At 41.4% G+C, this 20,817-nt stretch overlaps 1 protein-coding gene across 7 annotated transcripts in view; it reads left to right on the forward strand.

Moving 5' to 3' along the window:
* ACTR3B (actin related protein 3B) overlaps positions 1 to 1,625 on the forward strand; it is a 35,463-nt gene extending 33,838 nt beyond the window's left edge. For 4 of the 7 annotated variants that reach the window (XM_087946597.1, XM_087946594.1, XM_026678966.2 and 1 more), the window contains one exon: positions 294 to 1,625. In XM_087946597.1, the coding sequence (XP_087802723.1) occupies positions 294 to 389 (96 nt within the window). In that variant the 3' untranslated portion in view covers positions 390 to 1,625. The remainder of the gene's footprint in view (positions 1 to 293) is intronic. The other 3 variants (XM_087946593.1, XM_087946596.1, XM_087946595.1) reach the window with 1 other exon arrangement.
* The last annotated feature ends 19,192 nt before the right edge of the window (positions 1,626 to 20,817 follow it).

The following is a 20,817-nucleotide window of genomic DNA, read 5'->3' on the forward strand; positions in this document are numbered from 1 at the left end:
CATAACGTGAGTGAGAAATGGAACAAATTCTTTCTGTATTGCTTTCTTAAAATTTCTGTTCCTTGTGGCAAAAAATATCTTGAGGATATGTGTCTCTTTCTTTCAAAATAAACTGCCAATCTATCTTTGCCCCGTGTAGTGAATTCCTGCTATTTCAAGGGAGAGAAATGCGCTGGGAAGGTGATCCTGTACCACCAATTTTTCTTCTGGACTGGCTCATTTTCTTGATCGCATTTTTTTTGCACGCAAAAGCTTCTGATTTATCCTTAATATGTTTTTTTCCCCCCCCTCAGCCAGAGTTCTTTGAAGTGTGTCACACCAAGAAAGCCTACGAGGAATACGGTCCTGGCATTTGCCGTCACAATCCTGTTTTTGGAATTATGTCATAAGGTTCATGGTGCAGCATCATCTGCCGTGGGGTCTGATGGTGAACCTTCTGCTGACGAGGAGGAGAGAGACTTGGTGCAAAATGCAAAACTCAGTGTGGTATGGATGCTCGCTTGCCTAGAGTGTGCATTAGAATCAGGGAGTTCAAAGCAATTGGACCGGCTATAACTCAGTGGTGAGAAATGACTTGACTGTTAAATTAACTCTTTTCTGCAAGTTAGCTTCTAGTACACAACATTCGCTTTGCTAAAAAGAGTGAAAAGCATGAACTGTTCAGATCACTTTTTCTCAACCTTAGTAATTTTAAGATGCGTGGACTACAACTTCCCATGCTGGCTGGAGAGTTCTGGGAGTTGTAGTCCAGGCTTCTTAAAAGTTGCCAAGGTTGAGAAACACTAGCCTAGATCAGGTGTGTCAAACTGGCAGCTTGCGGGCCTGATGCGTCATGCACAAGTCACACCTGTTCCAGCTCCACAAATAGGGAAAAACATGGCGAAATGTCACCTGATGGCAACGTGATGCCACGAGTTTGACCCCCATGGCCTAGATGAACAGAGGTCCAGATAAGAAGCCAAAATGTGATATTGTTCCTTCGAAATCCAACATTGGTTCTAACCTTACAGTGCAGTGTTTCTAAACTTTGGCAACCTTAAGCTAGGTGGACTTCAACTCCCAGAATTCTGTTGAAATCCACCCAGCTTAAAATTGCCACGGTCCAGAAACACTTATAGTGAATTTGGCCATGAGAAAACTCAGCCATTGTAAAATTGGGGTCTTGTTTCATTTAAAAAAATACCCTACATTTGCCATATATGAAGGTTTTGAAAGTTTTACTCTCACGATTATGTGGTTTGTGGTTGTGGTTGGTTTTTCTGCATAAAAGTACAGGTATCATACGCACATAATTTGTGGAAGTGATCTGAGTGTCCAGGTAAGGCCCTTAATACCATGTTTCAAGCCACCCAGTGTTATTTGAGATCGAGATGAGCAGCATATAAATATAATAAACAATGAAATAAGTCTTCCTTGCCACTAGTACACAACCTAAGGACATTCTTTGAGGATGTCATATATGTTTTTAAAATGGCAATGTTTATATTGGGCTGAACATGTTCTGCTTCTGGAATTAATTTGTAAGATTTATTATTGCTATTTATTTGATTATGGGGGGGTTATTGTTTTAAAAATGAGAATTGATTCCTCTTGGTGCAATAAAACTATTAATGTGTTCACAAAGAGCTACACTTGTTATATTCTGTCTTGTTGAGGCCCTTTTCTCTGTTTAAAATAGTCCCCATTTTGCTATGGAATGGGGCTAATTTCTCAGAATATTCCTGAAGAAGATACAGTGGATTTAATGCCAGTCATAACCAGTGGTGGGATTCACCTGTTTTTTTACTACAGGTTATGTGGGCGTGGCTTGGTGGGCGTGGCAGGGGAAGAATACTGTAAAATCCCTATTCCCTCCCCACTCCTGGGGGAAGATTATTGCAAAATCCCAATTCCCTTCCTACCCCACTAACTTGTTTTCCAGCTCCATTCTTCTGTGCAGGGCAACAAAAGAAGACCCAGCCGATCAACTGGGACTCAATGGGAGGCAGAGAATAGATGGGGGCGGGGCCAGTCAGAGGCGGTATTTGCCGGTTCTCTGAATTTTTTATTTATGTCAGGAAGGACCTAATGCAGTTAAGAGTCAACCCGGTGTTGACTTTTTTTTTTTTAAAAAAATTAGCAACTAAATTTTTGCTGGAAAGCAGTCATTTTGCCAATGAATTTTGACAGTATATTACAGAGATAGTCTGGGTTTTGCAAAAGGAGATTGTGCGTTGCCTGCCCACACGTGCTGTGAGTGAACATTTGCTAGCATTCGTTCACTACATTTGTACAAACAACAGGTTCAGTGACCCAGTTCTTTCAAATTCATCTTAGCAAATTCTGCTTAAAGATTATGCCAATTTCTGGTCTTGGGTAGTTCAAAGCAGACAGAATCTTTTGTTCCTGGATTCTGCAGTGGAATCCATTTTTTAAGAAAATCTGGCTGTAAGAGGACAATCATAACATATATTTGCAATTTCTTGCCATCAGGCTATTTTGACATATACATGCTTTCATTGAATCTGGGTGGACAAAATAACTGGATGCTGAGCAAACAAAATGTTGGATTATACTAAAATCCACTGACTATTTGGCTCGTTGCCTGTAGTAATTTCCCAACCCTTTAATCAATTACGGGACTTTCCCCCTGTCCCCATAATTATTTCATTATAAAATACAGACATGAACTGGATATAGTGATATTTATCTAAACCTCATTGGATCATGGTTTCAGAGATGTTTCCTGACATAACACTTGGCCAACCCCACACTCCTCTACCCTAGCGATGCCTCTCTTGCAGACTTGGGCACCCTGTTCACCTTTCCCAACCTGTGCTGTGCTCATGCAACCTTGCTAAACTGTGCAACTCTTCTTGTGCATCACCCCTGACCCATGATGTGTCTCTTATCCACCTTTGGCAATGGTGGGATTCAATATTTTTTTTTTACTACCGGTTCTGTGGGCGTGGTTTGGTGGGCGTGGCAGGGGGAGGTTACTGCAAAATCCCCATTCCCTCTCCACTTCAGGGGAAGGATGCTGTAAAATCCCCATTCCCTCCCCACCCCAGTAACCTGCTTTGCAGCTCCGTTCTCCTGTGCAGGGCAACCAAAGAAGACCCAGCCAATCAGCTGGGACTCAATGGGAGGCAGGGAATAGATGGGGGAGGGGCCAGTCAGAGGTGGGATTTGCCAGTTCTCCTAACTGCTCAAGATTTGCGCTACCGGTTCTCCAGAACTGGTCAGAACCCGCTGAATACCACCTGTGACCTTTGGGCACCTTTCCTGAGCCACATAGCACCTCTCATGCACTCCCACGCATCCCACTTGACCTGTGCAGTGCCTGTCATGTACATACAGGTAGTCCTCAACTTATAACTACAATCGAGCCCGAAATTTGTGTTGCTAATTTGTTTGGAAATTTGTTAAGTGAGTTTTGCCCCATTTTACAACTCTTCTCGCCACATTGAAGTGAATCATGGCAGTTTTTAAATTAACAACTGTGTCAGAAGGTCACCAAAGAGATTCACATGACTCTGGGACACTGAAACAATCATAAGTGTGAGTTAATTGCCAAGCATCCAAATGTAAATCACATGAACGTGGTTGTAAGTGTGAAAAGTGGTCATAAGTCACTTTTTTCAATGCTGTTAGGAATAACATAGGTTACCTAACGTAGTTTGGGTAAAATAATGTATATAGACTATGATAGTGAATATAAGTGTGTGTCACTTTAACTGCAAAGCATGTAATTTTGGGTGCGCCTGTAAATTGCCATAAGAGGGAGCAAGAGAACTTGATTGATTGCTGGCTTACTGGATTGCTTGCTGACGATGATGGATTGTTAACTGCGTGTTCTTTGCTGTTGCTGAAAGAAAGAAAGGAGGTTTTACTTCTTCATATCTCTACTGCGAAGAGAGATCAGGCATGATATTCTTCCAATTAAAATCGGAATTCTGATTTTTTTGGGAATCCCCCCTTTCCCCCCACCCCTTCTTCTCCTCTTTCCTCCCTCGGAGGCCCTGAGTCAGGAGTTGCTGGCGCGGCTCCGTGCGGCTCCAGTCCCGTTGCCTCAGGAAGGGAAAGGCAAAAGGAAGAGCAGCGGCGGCGCTTTGCAATGGCAGCAGCGGCTCCTGGTTTTGCCTTTTCCTTCCCGAGGCAACGCGGGACTGGAGCCGCGTGAGCTGCGCCGCGGTAGCAACTCCTGACAGCCCCCAGCCGGATACCTGAGCGGAGCCCGGGCGGTGCGAGCGGAGGCCGCTGAGCGGCAGGAAAAGGGAGCTGGGCCAGCCACAGACCAGCCTCCATGCAACACGCCACTGCCCGGCCCTGGTGAGGGAAAGCAGCGGGCGCTCCCGGGCGCGCGGCGCGGGTCTCTTTGGCCGCCCCGATTTTTTTCCAGAGCAGAATATCATGCCTGGAGATATAACTGGACTGATATTTGTAAGTTTACTGACCTCTTTTTCGACACTGGACTTTGCAACTGATTAATCCCCGGACGGACTGAACTAGTGTATGATATATGGACTGTTTGACTATGCTATAAATCTTACTGGAATAAACTATTTAACTAGCACTGTGTATCTGTTTTATTGAGTGTAAACTACAACAACGTTTATCTCACATATTTGCCTGCCTGCCTGACTGCCGTGCAGGTTCTGCTAGGGTGTATATCCCTAACACTGGTTATGGGCCCAGCTGCACAGTCAGACTAACCAGGATATAACAGGCTTATATAAAGTGAGAGTTTGTGTAGTTACACAATACTGTAAACAGACAGCTGTGTTTTATTAATTATAGTTTAATATCCAGAAAAAGATGGCACAAGTCAATTTACAAAGTTTGTCTCTAATATCCAAACTGGATGGAACAAACTATGTTTCATGGTCCATGAAATGCAGCCTACTTCTACGCAGAGAAGGTTTGTGGAGTATAATTCAAAACCCACCAGAGGTAGATGCATGGGATCCGGAAGATGAGAATGATGCCCAGAAAATACAAGAATATAAACTGAAGAATGAGCAAGCTCTCTGTATAATAGGACTGACTCTATGTGACCAGCAGCTTGTCCATATTCGTGGAGAAGAAACAGCTGCGAAATGTTGGGAGAATTTTCTAAAGAAGATTTATGTTCGAGACAGTGTAGGAGCACATATAAATCTTACACGGAAACTGTTCAGAACACATCTTCAAAAGAATGGAGACATGTTGACTCATTTAAACACTATGAAGATAATTTTTCAGGAACTGCATGAAAAAGAACTTATCTTCACAGAACTACATCAGGTTTATATAATTTTGTCTTCGTTAGATAAGAGCTATGATGACTATGTAACTTCACTGGAAGTACTGCCAAAGATAACCTCACATTAACTGACATTACTGGCAGATTAATTGAAGAAGCCAGGAGAAGGCTTGAAAGGGATCAACTCAGAAGGGAACCACAAGAAGATAAAGAATCTACGACAGCCTATACAATTAGAAAATGTTTTAATTGTGGAGGAAAAGGACATTTGGCTAGATTCTACAAGAAAGAAAACGCCACAATGCCAGCCAGAATGCTAAAAGGCATCAAAGGATGAAAAATGCTTAGAGTTAGCCATGTATAAACGAAACTGTGAATAGTAATTTATGGGTTGTAGATAGTGGAGCATCGCACTGCATAACGAAAGATAAGAAAAGATTTGTTAAGATGTCCATGAGTTCACAGCAGATATCGTTAGCTAATGGCTGGAAAATGAAAGCAAAAGGTGAAGGTATTGCACATTGTTCTTGCATAAAAGAAAATGTAAGAATGTTATATGTACCACAACTTAAGTTTAATTTGCTTTTGGTTAGAGTTTTGGTTAAACTAGGTTATGTAGTTACCTTTAGGGGAGAAAACTGCATAATAGAAAAAGAAGGTAAAAAAAAGTGACTGCAACTTTAAAAGGTGAATTGTATGTGTTAAATGATAATTCATTAGAGGTAACTAACACAGTTTATAATAATGTTAAACCTCATGATGAATGCATACATTTGTTACACAGACGTTTAGGGCATATAAATTTTAAAATGCTCAAGCAAACGGTTGAACTGTCTGAAGGTATAAAACTAAAGCCTTGCAGTAAGTATTTGCACTGCAATGCGTGCAGTCAAGAAAAAAGCAAGGTAATACCAGCAAATAGAATTAATGGATTTAAAACTAAGGAACCTCTAGAGGTCGATTTGCTGATATTATAGGTCCTAAAAAACCAAGTGTGGGAGGTGCTCAGTTACATACTAAGTATAATGGATCATTATTCTAGATATGGTTTCTGTTATTTAATGAAAAGTAAAACGGAAACATACCAGAATTTCTTTAATTGGTTGAAGTTTGCAGAAAGAAAAACTAAAAGGAAACTAGTAACTCTTGTAACTGATAATGGTACGGAATTTATAAATAATAAATTCCAAAATAGACTGAAGATGGCAGGTGTTGAACATAAAAGTCTGCACCATATAGGCCACAACATAATTCCTTTATAGAAAGACGAGGCCAAACAATACAGGCAATGGCTCGTACTATGTTGTCGGATTCAGGATTACCTGAAACTTTGTGGGGAGAAGCAATAATGTGTGGTAATCATATATTGAATAATGTTGTTAACTCAACAACAGGTGAATTACCATTCACACGGTGGCATGGTAGAAAACCTGACCTAAGCTACATGCACACATTTGGAGCACCAGCATGGGTGCATATTCCTACACAACTGAGACATAAGGGGCAGCATAGGGCTAAAAAGTTATTCTTTGTAGGTTATGAATCTAATCACAAATCATACAGATTCTGGGAAAAAGGTACACCTAGAGTTTACTGTAGTGCTAGTGCACAATTCCTTGAACATGTAGGATGGGAAAAACTGGAGCAAGATTCAAGTAAGGAAGTAATCATAGAAACCTACAAAAGACCAAAACAACATATCAGTAATAAGAAGAGTACAATTAAAGAGGAAGTACAGGAAGAGCACATAGGACCAGAACAGGAAGAAATTGGTGAACAGGAAGAAATAGATAACCAGGAACAGGTAGTACATGAAAGTCCACCTGTAAGCCCTGTAATACCTAGACGATCAACACGTGAAACCAGACCACCTGACAGGTACCAAGCAAGTGTAGTTTGCCAAGTTAGTAAAGTTCCAACTACTGTTGAAGAAGTTAGAATGTATCCAGCAAAGGAACAAGAAAATTGGCATAGAGCAATGGAGAAAGAATTAAATTCATTGAAACAAATGGAAGTCTATGAAAATGTGAAAAGTCCATTGGCTGTAAATGGATATTTAAATTAAAAACAGGTAAAAATGGGACTGTTACCCATAAGGCTAGGTTGGTAGCTCAAGGATTTAATCAAACTGCATGTGATTATGATGAAGTATTTGCACCGAGTCTAAAAGCAACAACCTGAGAGCAGCTTTAGTGTGGGCAGCTAAGAAGAACTATATTATAAATCACTTAGATGTAGAAACTGCCTATCTGCATGCACCATTGCAGCACACTATATATCTAAAGAAACCTGTAGGAATTAAGGATGATAAAACAAATAATGACTGTTGGAAGCTTAAAAAGAGTCTCTATGGATTAAAACAATCTGGTTACGAATGGAACCAATATATTGTTAAGGAGTTAAACAATATAGGGTTTAAAGCAGGTTTAGCTGATCCATGTTTATTTAAAAGAGAGAAAAATGGAATAGTGTCATTATTATTGTTGTTTACAGATGATATTGCTTTAATTATAAAAACTAATAATGAAGCTACTGAAATAATATCATTATTAGGTAAGAGGATAAAATTAAAGCAATTAGGAGAGATAAAACAGTATCTAGGATTGACAATAAATAAAACCAAAGGTGGCTATAAGATATCTCAAGAGGATAAGATTTATCAATTACTAAAAACATACAAGATGGAACTTTGTAAACCGGCTAAAACTCCAATGAGTCAGGAATTTGGGCACACTGATGCTCAAAGTCCAAAATTCGATAAGACTATTTATCAATCACTAATTGGTAGTTTATCGTATATTAGTAATTGGTCAAGGCCAGACATTGCTTATGGCGTTAATCAATTGGCAAGATTCAACGCTGAACCCACTGAACAACACTGGCAAGCAGCAAAATGTATATTAAGATATCTTAAAAGGACAATGCACTATGCATTGTATTTGGAGCCAAAAGATGATCTGATTTTAAGTGCATATGCTGATGCAAGTTTTGCAACAGACATAAACACTAGGAAATCAACTTCAGGTATGGCTATACTATTAGGAAAAGCACTGATTGGTTGGAGGTCAATTAGACAGCAACACATAAGTATGTCAACAATGGAAGCAGAATTTTCATGTCTATCTTTATTATGTACTGATTTAATTCTGTATAAATAGTTGTTATTGGATATGGGAATAACTGTTAATGATTCCATTGTAGTTTATGAAGACAATCAAGCAGCCATACGGTTGGCTACAAATATTGCTGTAAAAACGAGATCTAAGCATACAGATCTCAGATATCTGAATGTAAGACAATCTGTAAAAAATGGTTTAATAAGATTGGAATATTGCATGACTGAAGAAAATTTTGCTGATCAATTTACAAAAGCCCAAGGTTCAGTCAAACATAAGGAAAGTTGTGACAACTATGGTTTAAGAATGTAAATAGATATATATATATATTATTATATTACCCAAAAGGGGAGTATGTTAGGAATAACATAGGTTACCTAACATAGTTTGGGTAAAATAATATATATAGACTATGATAGTGAATATAAGTGTGTGTCACTTTAACTGCAAAGCATGTAATTTTGGGTGCGGCTGTAAATCGCCATAAGAGGGAGCAAGAGAACTTGATTGATTGCTGGCTTACTGGATTGCTTGCTGACAATGATGGATTGTTAACTGCGTGTTCTTTGCTGTTGCTGAAAGAAAGAAAGGAGGTTTTACTTCTTCATATCTCTACTGCGAAGAGAGATATAACTGGACTGATATTTGTAAGTTTACTGACCTCTTTTTCGACACAGGACTTTGCAACTGATTAATCCCCGGACGGACTGAACTAGTGTATGATATATGGACTGTTTGACTATGCTATAAATCTTACTGGAATAAACTATTTAACTAGCACTGTGTATCTGTTTTACTGAGTGTAAACTACAACAACGTTTATCTCACATATTTGCCTGCCTGCCTGACTGCCATGCAGGTTCTGCTAGGGTGTATATCCCTAACACTGTTGTAACTTTGAACAGTCACTAAATCAACTGTTGTAAGTCAAGTCAAATACTACCTGTATTTGCCCCCTTGTGCATCCTCCCTAAGCTGTCAATTTCTCACACACATGCACACTCGCACCCTTGTATACCTTGCCTATCCCACATGATGCCTCCCTTGTACCTCTGGGCTTACCCTCTCAAACCTGCTTGGCACCTCTAATGCATTCACACCCTTGTGCACCCACTCCAAATTATGGTGCCTGTCACTCACTTTCTTGTATCCTCCCCAACCTACTTGGTGCCTCTTGGGTACCCCCATATCCTCCCATATCTACACCCATCTCTTGTGTGCCCTGTTGCTCCTTTGCACATCTTCCTCACCTTATTCAGTGCCCCCCGCAGACTCTTCCTGTCCTGCCAGGTGCTTACCCTGTACCCCCACACACCTGTCCTTGTTCTGAAGAGGAACAAGAAGGGAAGGGCTCTCTTGGCTCTGTTTTTCAATTCTTAGAAATGGCGATCTGTACCTACGAGAAACTACAAGAAAAGACTGCGCAACAAGAAGATTAGGACAAAGAAGAAGCCATCTTTAACGAACAAGTAACTTTACTTGGGGAAGAAAGGGGAAAGGAGGGAAAGAAAATGGAGACTTTAACACCCCAAAAAACAACCAAAAAAGGGGAAAATAAGGTGAAAAGTGGATATAATGTTAGAAAGCAACAGAAAAGGGGAACACAGAAGAGGGAAATGGAGGTGGAGAGACAAGGGGGTAAAAAGGGCAGAAAGAAGAAGCAAGGGAGGAAGGAAGGGAAGAGAAGCTACAAAGGTGTGGAGCAAGATGTAAAGAAACAGGACTTATTTAGAGATAATGGGTAAAAACTTAACTGAAAAAGTGATTCTGCAAAGGTACATAAGATTGTATTGTTATATTAGTATTAGAAATAATGTTAGAAAATTGGAAACAACGTATGATTAAAATGGGATAAAATACTCAGTGTAATTCAGTGAAACTTTTGTGAATAAAATAAATGAAATGAAATAAATGAGAGAATTGAATTAGGAAGGAATGGGAACATTTAAATGACACAATGTTTTAAAATATAAGTGAAGTGGGGGGGAAATAACTATGGAAAGTTTATAAGTGTTCCCATAGAAGTATGATACTTGTCTGAAAAGTAATGTGTAAAATGTTTAAGATTTAAATGAATATTAATGATAGATTTGAATTGGTATGGATTGTTGTTTTAATTACATTATATATTTATATATATTTTTTCTTTTTAAAATACAGTGTGTAACTTTAGAATGTACTAAGCAGAATCCGAATGGAAGCTATGTATTCTACTAAGTGTTATAAATTTAGGGGAAAGAGATAAAGGCGTCATACTCCAATCAGTGATTACAGGAGAAATTTTGTTTAATGAGAAAAGATAATAGACAGCTGGAAACAGGACAGACAAAGAATATAAGTATAATGATCTGAACTGAGATGAAATAAATAAAATAAAATTAAGAAAGTTAAAAGAGGGGAGAAGCTATATAGAAAATGTAGAATGGTAATGAGATATGGAATGGTATATAAAATGAGCATGAATTTGAATTTGTGTCTATACGAAGAGATGTAACCCGGGATCAAGCTGCTTTCAAAAAAGATGTTTTATGTTTTTATGTTTTGTTTGTTTATGTTTGTTTTTAAAAATCAATAAAGTTTTTATAAAAAAAGAAAGAAAGATAGAAAATATAGCATCAATGCTTTGGATTCTTCGAGAAAAAAAGAGAGAAAAGAGAAAGAGTGAAAGTCAGCGAAAGAGTCGGGACCTCATCCCAAGACAGAAAAGCCCACATAGCTGTTTGATGTTAAGAGAATAAGCGGCAGCAGCCTCAGTAAGAGCAGGCGGGCTCTTGATCGGCTAGCAAAGAAGGAGGGCAAATTAACTCAATTTTCCCAGAGTCTTCGTTAAACAAACCAGAAGCCGCACAAGCCTCCAGCGCTCTCCTTAATTGGGGGCAAACTCAGTCTTAGGCTGAGCAAGCTTCCAACACAGCCACACAAGCCTACCCAGGAGAAAGGGAGACTAGAGTCCATGCTCAGGCCGGTCTGAGTATACTCTATTGGCAAAAGCCAAAAGAAAAGACTGGCCGAATTTTCTGAAACAGAGGCAAGCCCGGAGGAGCAGGAATCCCCTGCCCCCAGATTGAAAGCAAAGCACAAAGGAACCCAGAGAGGCTGGGAGAGCTTCAGAAAGGCCTCTCAGCAGGGTGTCCAAGGCAGATGAGAGGGAGGCATTAAGGAGACAAAGGGCCATTGAGAAATGCCTCCCAAGGACAGAAAAGGAGGCGGAGAAGAATGGAAATTCCTGCGCTCCAACAGGCAAACCAATGAAAGCGAAGTATCAGGAAAGGAGCGCAACACTAGAGGGCGCTGAAGATCAGCCTTTTCAGCCTGCTCTTTGTATGAACAAAGGATTGAGTGAATAAGAAAGACAATGCTCTCAGGCATGCAATGAAGAGCCCTCCCCCAAGAGAAAGAGATTTTCAACAGAGTCTAGCTCTTCCTCCACAACATCGGAAGTCAGGGAACAGTCCTTTAAAGAGGAAATGAGGGCTATGATGAAAGAAATGATGGCAGAATTCAGGGACAGTCACAGTAACAGACCCAGCCTGATACATAATGAGAGGAGACAGGATGCTCATCATCATTCTACTTGAGCAGGAGGAGTAAGGGAGGAACTGGGCTTCCAGGGAGACAGTTCCAGTAGATCAGACACTCACAGTGAGGCCTCTGTTTCAAGAGAGGAAGAATATAGGGAGTCAGCTTTCTCAGATGAGGAAACTAATGAACCAGAAACTCCAATGTTCACAGGTCTATTTCGTTACCATCTTTCGTTTAAGATGCTGCTGGGGAAGGCTAAGATAGCAACAGGCATGGGGAGAATCACAGGGACAGAAGGGTCTGAGTTAGAACCATCTGATCCCAAAGATAGATTTTTTGCTAGAACCAAGGTTGAAAGTGAATCCATACCTTCACCTGAATTGTTCAGGGAAGTGGTGGAAGGTCAGTTGGACAGACCAATTATTTTCCCAATGCCAGGGGGGAATGAGAGGAAATTTTATAATGCGGAACTAGCAGACCTATTCCCAGTTCCCACGATAGACAGCCCTGTGGCAGCCTCCACGTCTGCTACAGTGTTGGCTAATGAAGCGGAGGATGGTCTAAAAGGGGAGGATAAGAAAACAGAATAGACTCTACAAAAAGTTCACCAGGCTGCAGCATGGGCGGTAAAGGCAACGTCCATGGCATCATTTTTCAGCAGAGAAGTCCTGATATGGATTGAACAGATGCAGGAAAGGATGCCACCTGGCGATCTTCGATTGCAACAGGATTTGAACAAAATAACTGCTGCAACAGAGTTTATAGCAGACGCCACACTTAATGGGGTCAAGTACGCAACTAAGGTCATCACAGCTTCAGTGGCTGCAAGGCGACTTGTTTGGCTCCGCCACTGACAGGCAGATATGAAACATAAATGGAAACTGGCATCAGCTCCAGTTAAAGGGGACAAATTTTTCGGGAAGGCCATTGGGCCATTACTGATTAAAACCAAGGATAAGAGGAAGGTCTTACCCAGGAAATTTGGTCAGGCAGATAGGCGACCTTCTCCATATACCCAGCAACAGCCCTTTCCTATCTCGGAGGGTGGCTTCAGCCACTCCCCATACACACAGAGGCAGTACACACAGACCCCTACTAGACATCTAGAAAGGTCAGGATTTAGAGATGGGGTGGACAATGGTCCTAGGGAAGGTGCCCCTTCCGGAGTTCGACCAGCAGGGCCTTCCGGCATACAAAGTGATGGCTGGAACAATGTGCCCATTGGCGGGAGGCTGGGCCTATTCACCGACCAATGGGTGTCGATTGCAATGGACAAGTGGGTCCTAGACACATTAAGAAAAGGCCTAGTTCTGGAATTCATCTCCATACCTCCAAGCTCATTCAGAAGATGCCCGACACCAAGGGACAGAACCAAAAGGGTAATTATGGAAACAGCAGTTCAACATCTGCTGGACATTCTGGCGGTACAAATGGTACCAGAGAACGAACAGGGACAAGGGTTCTATTCAAACCTGTTTGTTGTGCAGAAGGCATCGGGGGGGGGGGGTGGAGACCAATTTTGGATCTCAAATTACTAAACAGGCACATAGTATACAGGAGATTCAAGATGCAGTCCCTGCAAACTATACTAGGGAGCATAAGGGAGGGGGATGTCCTGACATCAGTAGACCTCACAGGTGCTTACCTACACATACCTATTATCAGGATGCATCGGAAGTTCCTGCGATTTTGTTACGCAAGGAGATACTACCAGTACAAGGCTCTACCATTCGGCCTGTCCTCAACACCAAGAACTTTCACCAAGGTCCTGGCAGCAGTAGCAGCCTTCCTCAGGACAAAGTCCATACGGGTCCAATGCTACTTAGATGACATATTAATACAGTTAACATCAACTCTAAGAGCACAGAGCAATCTAGAAACCATGATACAGACATTACAAGAGCACGGCTTTTCGGTGAATTTCGAAAAGAGCCACTTAGAACCGACCAGGCGATTACAACACTTAGGAGCTGTAATAGACACCAACTCCTGTGAGGTTTACCTGTCACAGGAAAGGTAGGACAGGATAAGGTCATCAATAAATCAAGTGAGCACAGCTCCGGGGGTGTCCCTGGACTTGCTGTCACAAATACTAGGGAAGATGATATCGTGCATCTCAATAGTACCTTGGGCAAGGCTGCAAGCAAGGACATTGCAGTGGTTCCTATTACCTTACCGGAGAGCAGGCAAGGGCAATACAGGAACCAAGGTACGAGTCCTCCCCAGAGTGAAGCAGTCACTCCAGTGGTGGAGATCACCCACAGTGACAAAGGGATGTGGGTTCAAGGAACCCACCCGACTGACTATCACAACAGATGCAAGTTTAGTAGGTTGGGGAGCCCACTGTCAGAGCCAGATTACACGGGGTCAGTGGTCTCAGTCAGACCTCAAGAACAACATCAACTGGTTGGAGCTCAGGGTATCTCATCTGGCTCTAAGGGCCTTCAGGTCAGTGATAGTGGGACAGCATGTGTTGATCCTGACAGACAACGTGACTGCCAAGGCTCATATCAACAGGCAGGGGGGTACTTACTCCCTAGTGCTCATACAAGAAGCAGAGCGATTGGGCCGCTGGATGGAGACGCACCTTCTATCGATCAGGGCGGAACACATATTCGGAGTGGAAAACGTTCAGGCAGATTGGCTCAGCAGAACAATGGTCAACAACTCAGAGTGGCGCCTACACCCAGACCTGTTCAGGGAACTGTCGCACAGATTTTGGGACAACAGTCCTGGACCTGTTTGCGATGCCCGCAAATGCACAACTCCCGAGATTCTCAACACGGGATGGAAGGAACCAATGTGCTCCGAGGAGCATGGCCAAGGGGTTTGCTCTACACATTCCCCCCACTTCCCTTGATACCAAAGGTAATCAAGAAAGTGATAGAAGACGAGGCGGAGGTCTTAATGGTAGCACCTCACTGGCCCAGGAGGTCTTGGTGCACAGATCTGGTAGATTTGTTGGTATCCAGACCATGGAGAATTCCCCCAGACAAGAAAGAACTGAGTCAGGGAGCCATATGACACCCGGAGCCACAATGGCTGCAACTAACTGTATGGCACTTGAGAGGATCACGCTAAAGGATTTAGAGTGCTCAGACAAGGTAATACAGACACTCCAGGCATCCAGGAGACCATCAACCAACAGAATGTACAATGCTAATTAAAGAGCATTTGGAACCTGGTGCTCCAAGAAACAAATAGATCCAACCACAGTGTTAGTTACTCAAGTGCTGGATTTTCTCCAGGAAAGCCTGGAGAAGGGTTTAACCTCTAACACCTTAAGGAAGCAGGTAGCAGCGATAGCTTCAGTGTTGGGTTGCGGGACCTCGGAGTGCCTCTCATGACACTCCCTAATCTGCACGTTCATCAGGGGAGCAACCAATCTAAAGCCACCAGTGATACACAGGTACCCTACTTGGGACTTGAAAAGGGTGCTAAGGGCGCTCAGGATTGAGCCCTTTGAACCCCTGAGGTCAGTAGGACTACCTTCACTCACCCTTAAGGTGGCCTTCTTAATAGCCATTACATCAGCCAGAAGAATTTCAGAGTTGGCAGCATTATCCATGAGGAAGGACCTCTGTATAGTTCACCCGAATAGGGTAGTATTAAGATTAGACCTGACCTTTATCCCAAAGATCAATTCTATGTAGAGAATTCCATAGAGCACAAGAGTTAGTACTACCAGACGTCTGCCCAGAACCGGTCCATAGCCTAGAAAGGAAGTGGCACTCCTTGGATGTTAGGAGAGCTATATGCATTTATATTAAGAGAACAAGGCCCATTAGAAAAACGGAAGCATTGTTCGTTTCATTTAGACCAAGTTTGTTGGGACAAAGCGTTTCACCGTCTACCATAGGCAGATGGATCAAGACATGTATCACAAAAGCTTATGAAAGCCAATCATTGCAATTGCTGGGTAACAAAACAGCACATTCAGCCAGGAGTGCAGCCACATCAGCGGCATGGAACACACAGGCCTCGATTGAAGAGATCTGTAGGGTAGCAACGTGGTCATCGCCATCTCCATTCATCAGAAATTATAAACTGGATACATTTGCATCAGCGGAAGCATCCTTTGGAAGAAGAGTGTTACAAAGAGTTCACACGGAGATGGGGGCTTGGGACAAGGAGTTGGCCCACCCTCAGGACAATTAGCTTGGGTACATCCCACACTTTGGATTCTCCGACCCGTACAACTGAGAAAGAGCGTTGGGCTTACCATCTTCTAGTTGTACGGGAGGAGAATCCAAATCCCACCCTCAGATAGCTAGTCCCAAGCTCAGAACGGCTGGATTTAGATCTCTCGTGGGCAACTCGAGACTGATGATGTGTTTGTCCTCTGCTTCTGGCTCAGCCTGGTCATCTCCTATTGAAAACCTAGTTCAAAAATTGTTGCTCTATAAAAGGGGTGTCAAACTCAAGGCCCTGGGGGCCAGTTCCGGTCCATGGGATGTTTAGATCTGGTCTGTGGGGCCACCCTGAGACAATGTGCCCCTACCAGTGAAAACAGAGCTTGAACCTCCTGAGCTCCAGTTTTGTTGGCAGAGGGTTGCAGGAGGCCGTCCCAGCTGAAAACGGAGCTCGGGAGCCCGTTTTCACTGCCAGAGCACTTGGGCCAACATAGGCACCCCCAACACGAGTGACATCGAGCTGGCCACACCCACCCTGGCCACGCCCACCCCAGCCTGCCAAGGTCAAACACAACCCTGATGTGTCCCTCAATGATATCAAGTTTGACAACCCTGCTGTATAACATGCTGTTTTCCTCAACTGACGGTCACAGGCACAAGGATTTTAGCAGCATAAAAATCTAAAAATTGCTAACACTGACATAGTTTAGGTAAGTTAAATATTTGAAGATTTAAAAAAATAGATTGTGTCAGTATTGGATATAATTTCTGAAATGTTAATAAATACAAGGTCGCTTGAATTGTACAATTAAAGCTTAGTATAGCATTGAAAAGCAATTACAATTATTTATTACTGTGAGATCCCATCACTGGATGAACAGAACTGAGGGAGGGCAGTGAAGATAAGCTATGTATTATTTGGAGTCAAAGAAGCAGGAAGAGGAGGATTTTGATCTTATCCAGTTTTCGTCTGAAGGATGTGCAATAATCAGCAACGGGGAAGGACTGGATGAGTCAGCCAAAAATGTGCGTGTAATAACTTTTGTTCAACCATCCTGATCTGACATTTTTAAGAAATATCTGGTTGGCTTTCTATAGCCTATCCCCTAGGCTGCCTCAGTGGTAAATGTTTAACGACCCTTGGGATTCTTTGTGATAAATTTGAAAAATGTGGTGCATATGTCTCACCATCAAAGTTTCAATTAGACTCAATTAGCAGAGCTTTGACGTGATGGGAAGTGCTGATCCTTCTGTAAATAATTCATTCTTTATGATCACGCTGTTCTCTCTTGTCTGGAAAAAGAGCACAGGGGTGCCAAATGAGTGTCTGAAGGCACTAAAGCGAAAAGCTGGCTCAGATTCACCCTGGAGAGCAGCGGAAACAGGAATAAATAATCTGCAATTTAATTGTCAACTGGAAAACATTACATAACACCAGAGAGTGTGAAACAAAGCTACAAACTCTTGCTCTGTAATATGGCTGACAAAGGCCTGTTTTGTTTAAGGTCACGTATTTGAGTTGAGCAATCTGCTCCAATCAATCAATCAATCAGAATAGAGAATAACAGAGTTGGAAGGGACCTTGGAGGTCTTCTAGTCCAACCCCCTACTGAAGCAGGAGATCCTATGCCATGCTGGGCAAATGGCTATCCAATCTCTTCTTAAGAATAGAAGAACAGAATAGAATTCTTTATTGGCCAAGTGTGATTGGACCCACAAGGAATTTGTCTTGGTGCAAATACTCTCAGTATACATGAAAGAAAAGATACATTCGTCAAGAATCATCAGGTACAATACTTAATGATAGTCATAGGGTACAATAAACAATCAAATCACACTAGGAAACTGTCAATATAAATAGTAAGGATACAAGCGACAAAGTTACAAAGTTAAAAACCTCCAGTGATGGTACACCTACAACTTCTAGATTAGTGGTTCTCATATCAGGAAATTTCTCATTAGTTCTAAGTTGGATCTCTCTTTGATAAGTTTCCATTGGTTACTACTTGTCCTGCCTTTTGGTGCTCTGGAGAGTAGGTTGACCCCGTCTTCGATGTGACATCTCTCAAAGATTGGAAGACTGCTTGTCCTTCTCTTCATTAGACGAAACCTATCCAATTCTTGCTACTATTCTTCATGTGTTTTAGCCTCCAATCCTCTAAATCATCTTCATTGCTCTTTCCTGTGCCCTTTTTAAAGCCTCAACATCTTTTTGCGCATTGTGGTAACCCAAACTGGGCACATTATTCTAAGTGGGAACTTACCAAAGCAGTATAAAGCAGTACTAACACCATGTAACTTTGATAACTATCCTTCTTCAGCATAGGATTGCAATTCAATGAAATAATTAATCACACAGTGAAATCTCCATTTAGTGGACGTAGGGACATAGCAGTTTGCAAGGAACAACCTGTATTTGTGAGCAGTTGGCATTATACATACGTAAAGAAGTCATTTCTGTAAAAGAATTAAGAAAAGAATGTAAATTACAGAATTTGTGCCATTTGTGCGACAATGTCATCACATTAAAGGCAAATTCCTACAGTTATTTGCTCTCCAATCTGACACGCATTTGTGATGAATGTCTGCTCCCTTCCCTATTAGTTATTACAATGTGTAACAGTAATAATAATAACACCATTAGTGGAACCAGTATCATTTTTATGCTTTTAAATGAAAGGAATGTATTTAAATAATTTTTTTAATTAAACATAACCTTTAAAAGCATTGAACATGGTGAAGTCATTTTGACATAACTTTTGGTACTTTTTGTACTATAATATAAGTATATATATATTCTTATATACATTTGTTCATATATTCATCCTTATTTTTCATCTCTAGGGTTAGCCTATCCATTTTAGCGCATATCAAAATTTTATTTATTACTTCATCCTCACTAGGGATTTCCTTCTCCTTCCAATTCTGGGCAAATATCATTCTTGCTGCAGTGATTACATGTATTATCAAACATAACTCTTCCTTATTATAGTATTTAAATAATTTTAAGGCCATTGACCTCAACCCAGTGACTCTAGGAGGCTAATAATGCATTAAGCGAAATAAAATGACTGTGACTAAGTCTCTAAACAAACATGATGAAGAAGAAGGAGGAAGGGGAAGAGAAGGAAGAAAAATGTATTTTAGTTTAGACGAAGCAAAATGGTGGTTTGCATCCTGTGTCCAAAGTCCAAACATACCTCCATCAAGGATTTAAAAAAAATAAATGTGTAAGACCATCCAACTCCTTAACAGTTTTGGGTGATGTATAATAAAATCAGTGGTAAAAACAATGCAAATAAAAACACACAAATGTCCAGTAGAAGCAAAACATCCAATCTAAAAATTATTGTACATAGGAACCAACAGCGAAAACAGGTCCAGATTCTGATGCTGGTTAAGGGCCTGATGGATCTTGGGGAGAAAACTGCTCCAGAAGGCAGGCACTCTGTGAGGCCTTCTTCCTAAGCCCTTCAAATGCCATTATCTAATGGAAGAGACTTGGAGCATGCTTGTTCTGCCAAATTGGCAAGGCCAGCAGTAACATTAGACAGATAGTCCCATAGATAACCAGGTCCTCTGCCAGTAGGATTTCTCCAGATAACCTCAACTTTCTGGGACTATAGGTAGTCCTATAGATATGATGGTAGTCCTCAACTTACAACCACAAAGTAGATAGTCCTTGACTTACAACCAATGCTGGTGGCAATTAAAGGATTAGAGGCAGACTATAATTACATTCCTGTCCAATGAAGTTCTTCCGTGATTTTGCTGGCACTTGTGGTGTAATTATGCTGCTTTTGCCCTGATGAGCCACGATTAATGGTGAGGGTCACAACCAGAAGTCTTGAACTATTGCACTTCCAAGCTACTTCTTGATATGTAACCCAAGAAAATTATTGCTATTTCAAGGCTGGTTGGCTTGGTGGCCATCACAACTGAATAAGATGTCCACCTACACTACATACGATACAATGAACATGATGTTATAGTTTTCCATGCTTCACACTTTAAAGCAGCTTCCATGACCTGGCATCTTTCAACTATAATGGATATTAAAATATAAAAATTCCTTAGCATGCTGGCTGGGAATGTTGGTAATTGATACAAAAAAATCCTTAAAGGATACCACTAGTAAAATTGTCCGTTTGTCTGTCTGTCTGACCACCTTCTTCAGGAAGCCAGGGTTGAAGCCTCAAAGGAGGGTGAGTGTATTCCAACTGATCTTGAATCCTCAGAGTCTGGCCAGGGTCTTCTTTATAAATGAAGAGATAGTTATGACTGTGCATCTTCTAAACGCAGTAAACAATGCTTCTTTGAGTGAGTAGGTATCCCCCATTATCTCTGAAGGAAGCTGCATTGCACCCTCTACTGAATAAACTCTCAGTTGATTTCCCTGTTTTGGACAACTTTTGACCTGTCTCCAATTTCCCCTTGATAGGAAATATTGTACAATGACTGGTAGACATACAATTCCAGATTGTATATTTGGACACTTGGTAGTCACGTTTCAGGTAAGTTTGGAAAGTGCATTGGGTATGCTTGAATAGGACAAAGTCTGGGAGAATTCCTGATTCTTCTTGATGTCTCAACAGCTTTCAGTGCCGTCAAAAACCATAGTATTATTTTACATTGCCTCTGGTTGAAATGGGAGGACCCTGATTTGCCATCAGTGCTGGTAACAAGAAATTCTTTACTTTATAGAGTATCTTTTTATCCACATCACTTCTTTTTAACACCTATGTGAAACTGACGGGTGGGGAAGAACAAACTCAAACAGAATACTTCCAAGATGAAGCGTCTTTGTATTTGTGGATCAAAC

This window comes from Notechis scutatus, chromosome Z, assembly GCF_049901735.1.
Source record: "Notechis scutatus isolate UNSWTSFEM ecotype Mainland chromosome Z, rNotScu1.2, whole genome shotgun sequence".
NCBI classification, from domain to species: Eukaryota; Metazoa; Chordata; class Lepidosauria; order Squamata; family Elapidae; genus Notechis; species Notechis scutatus.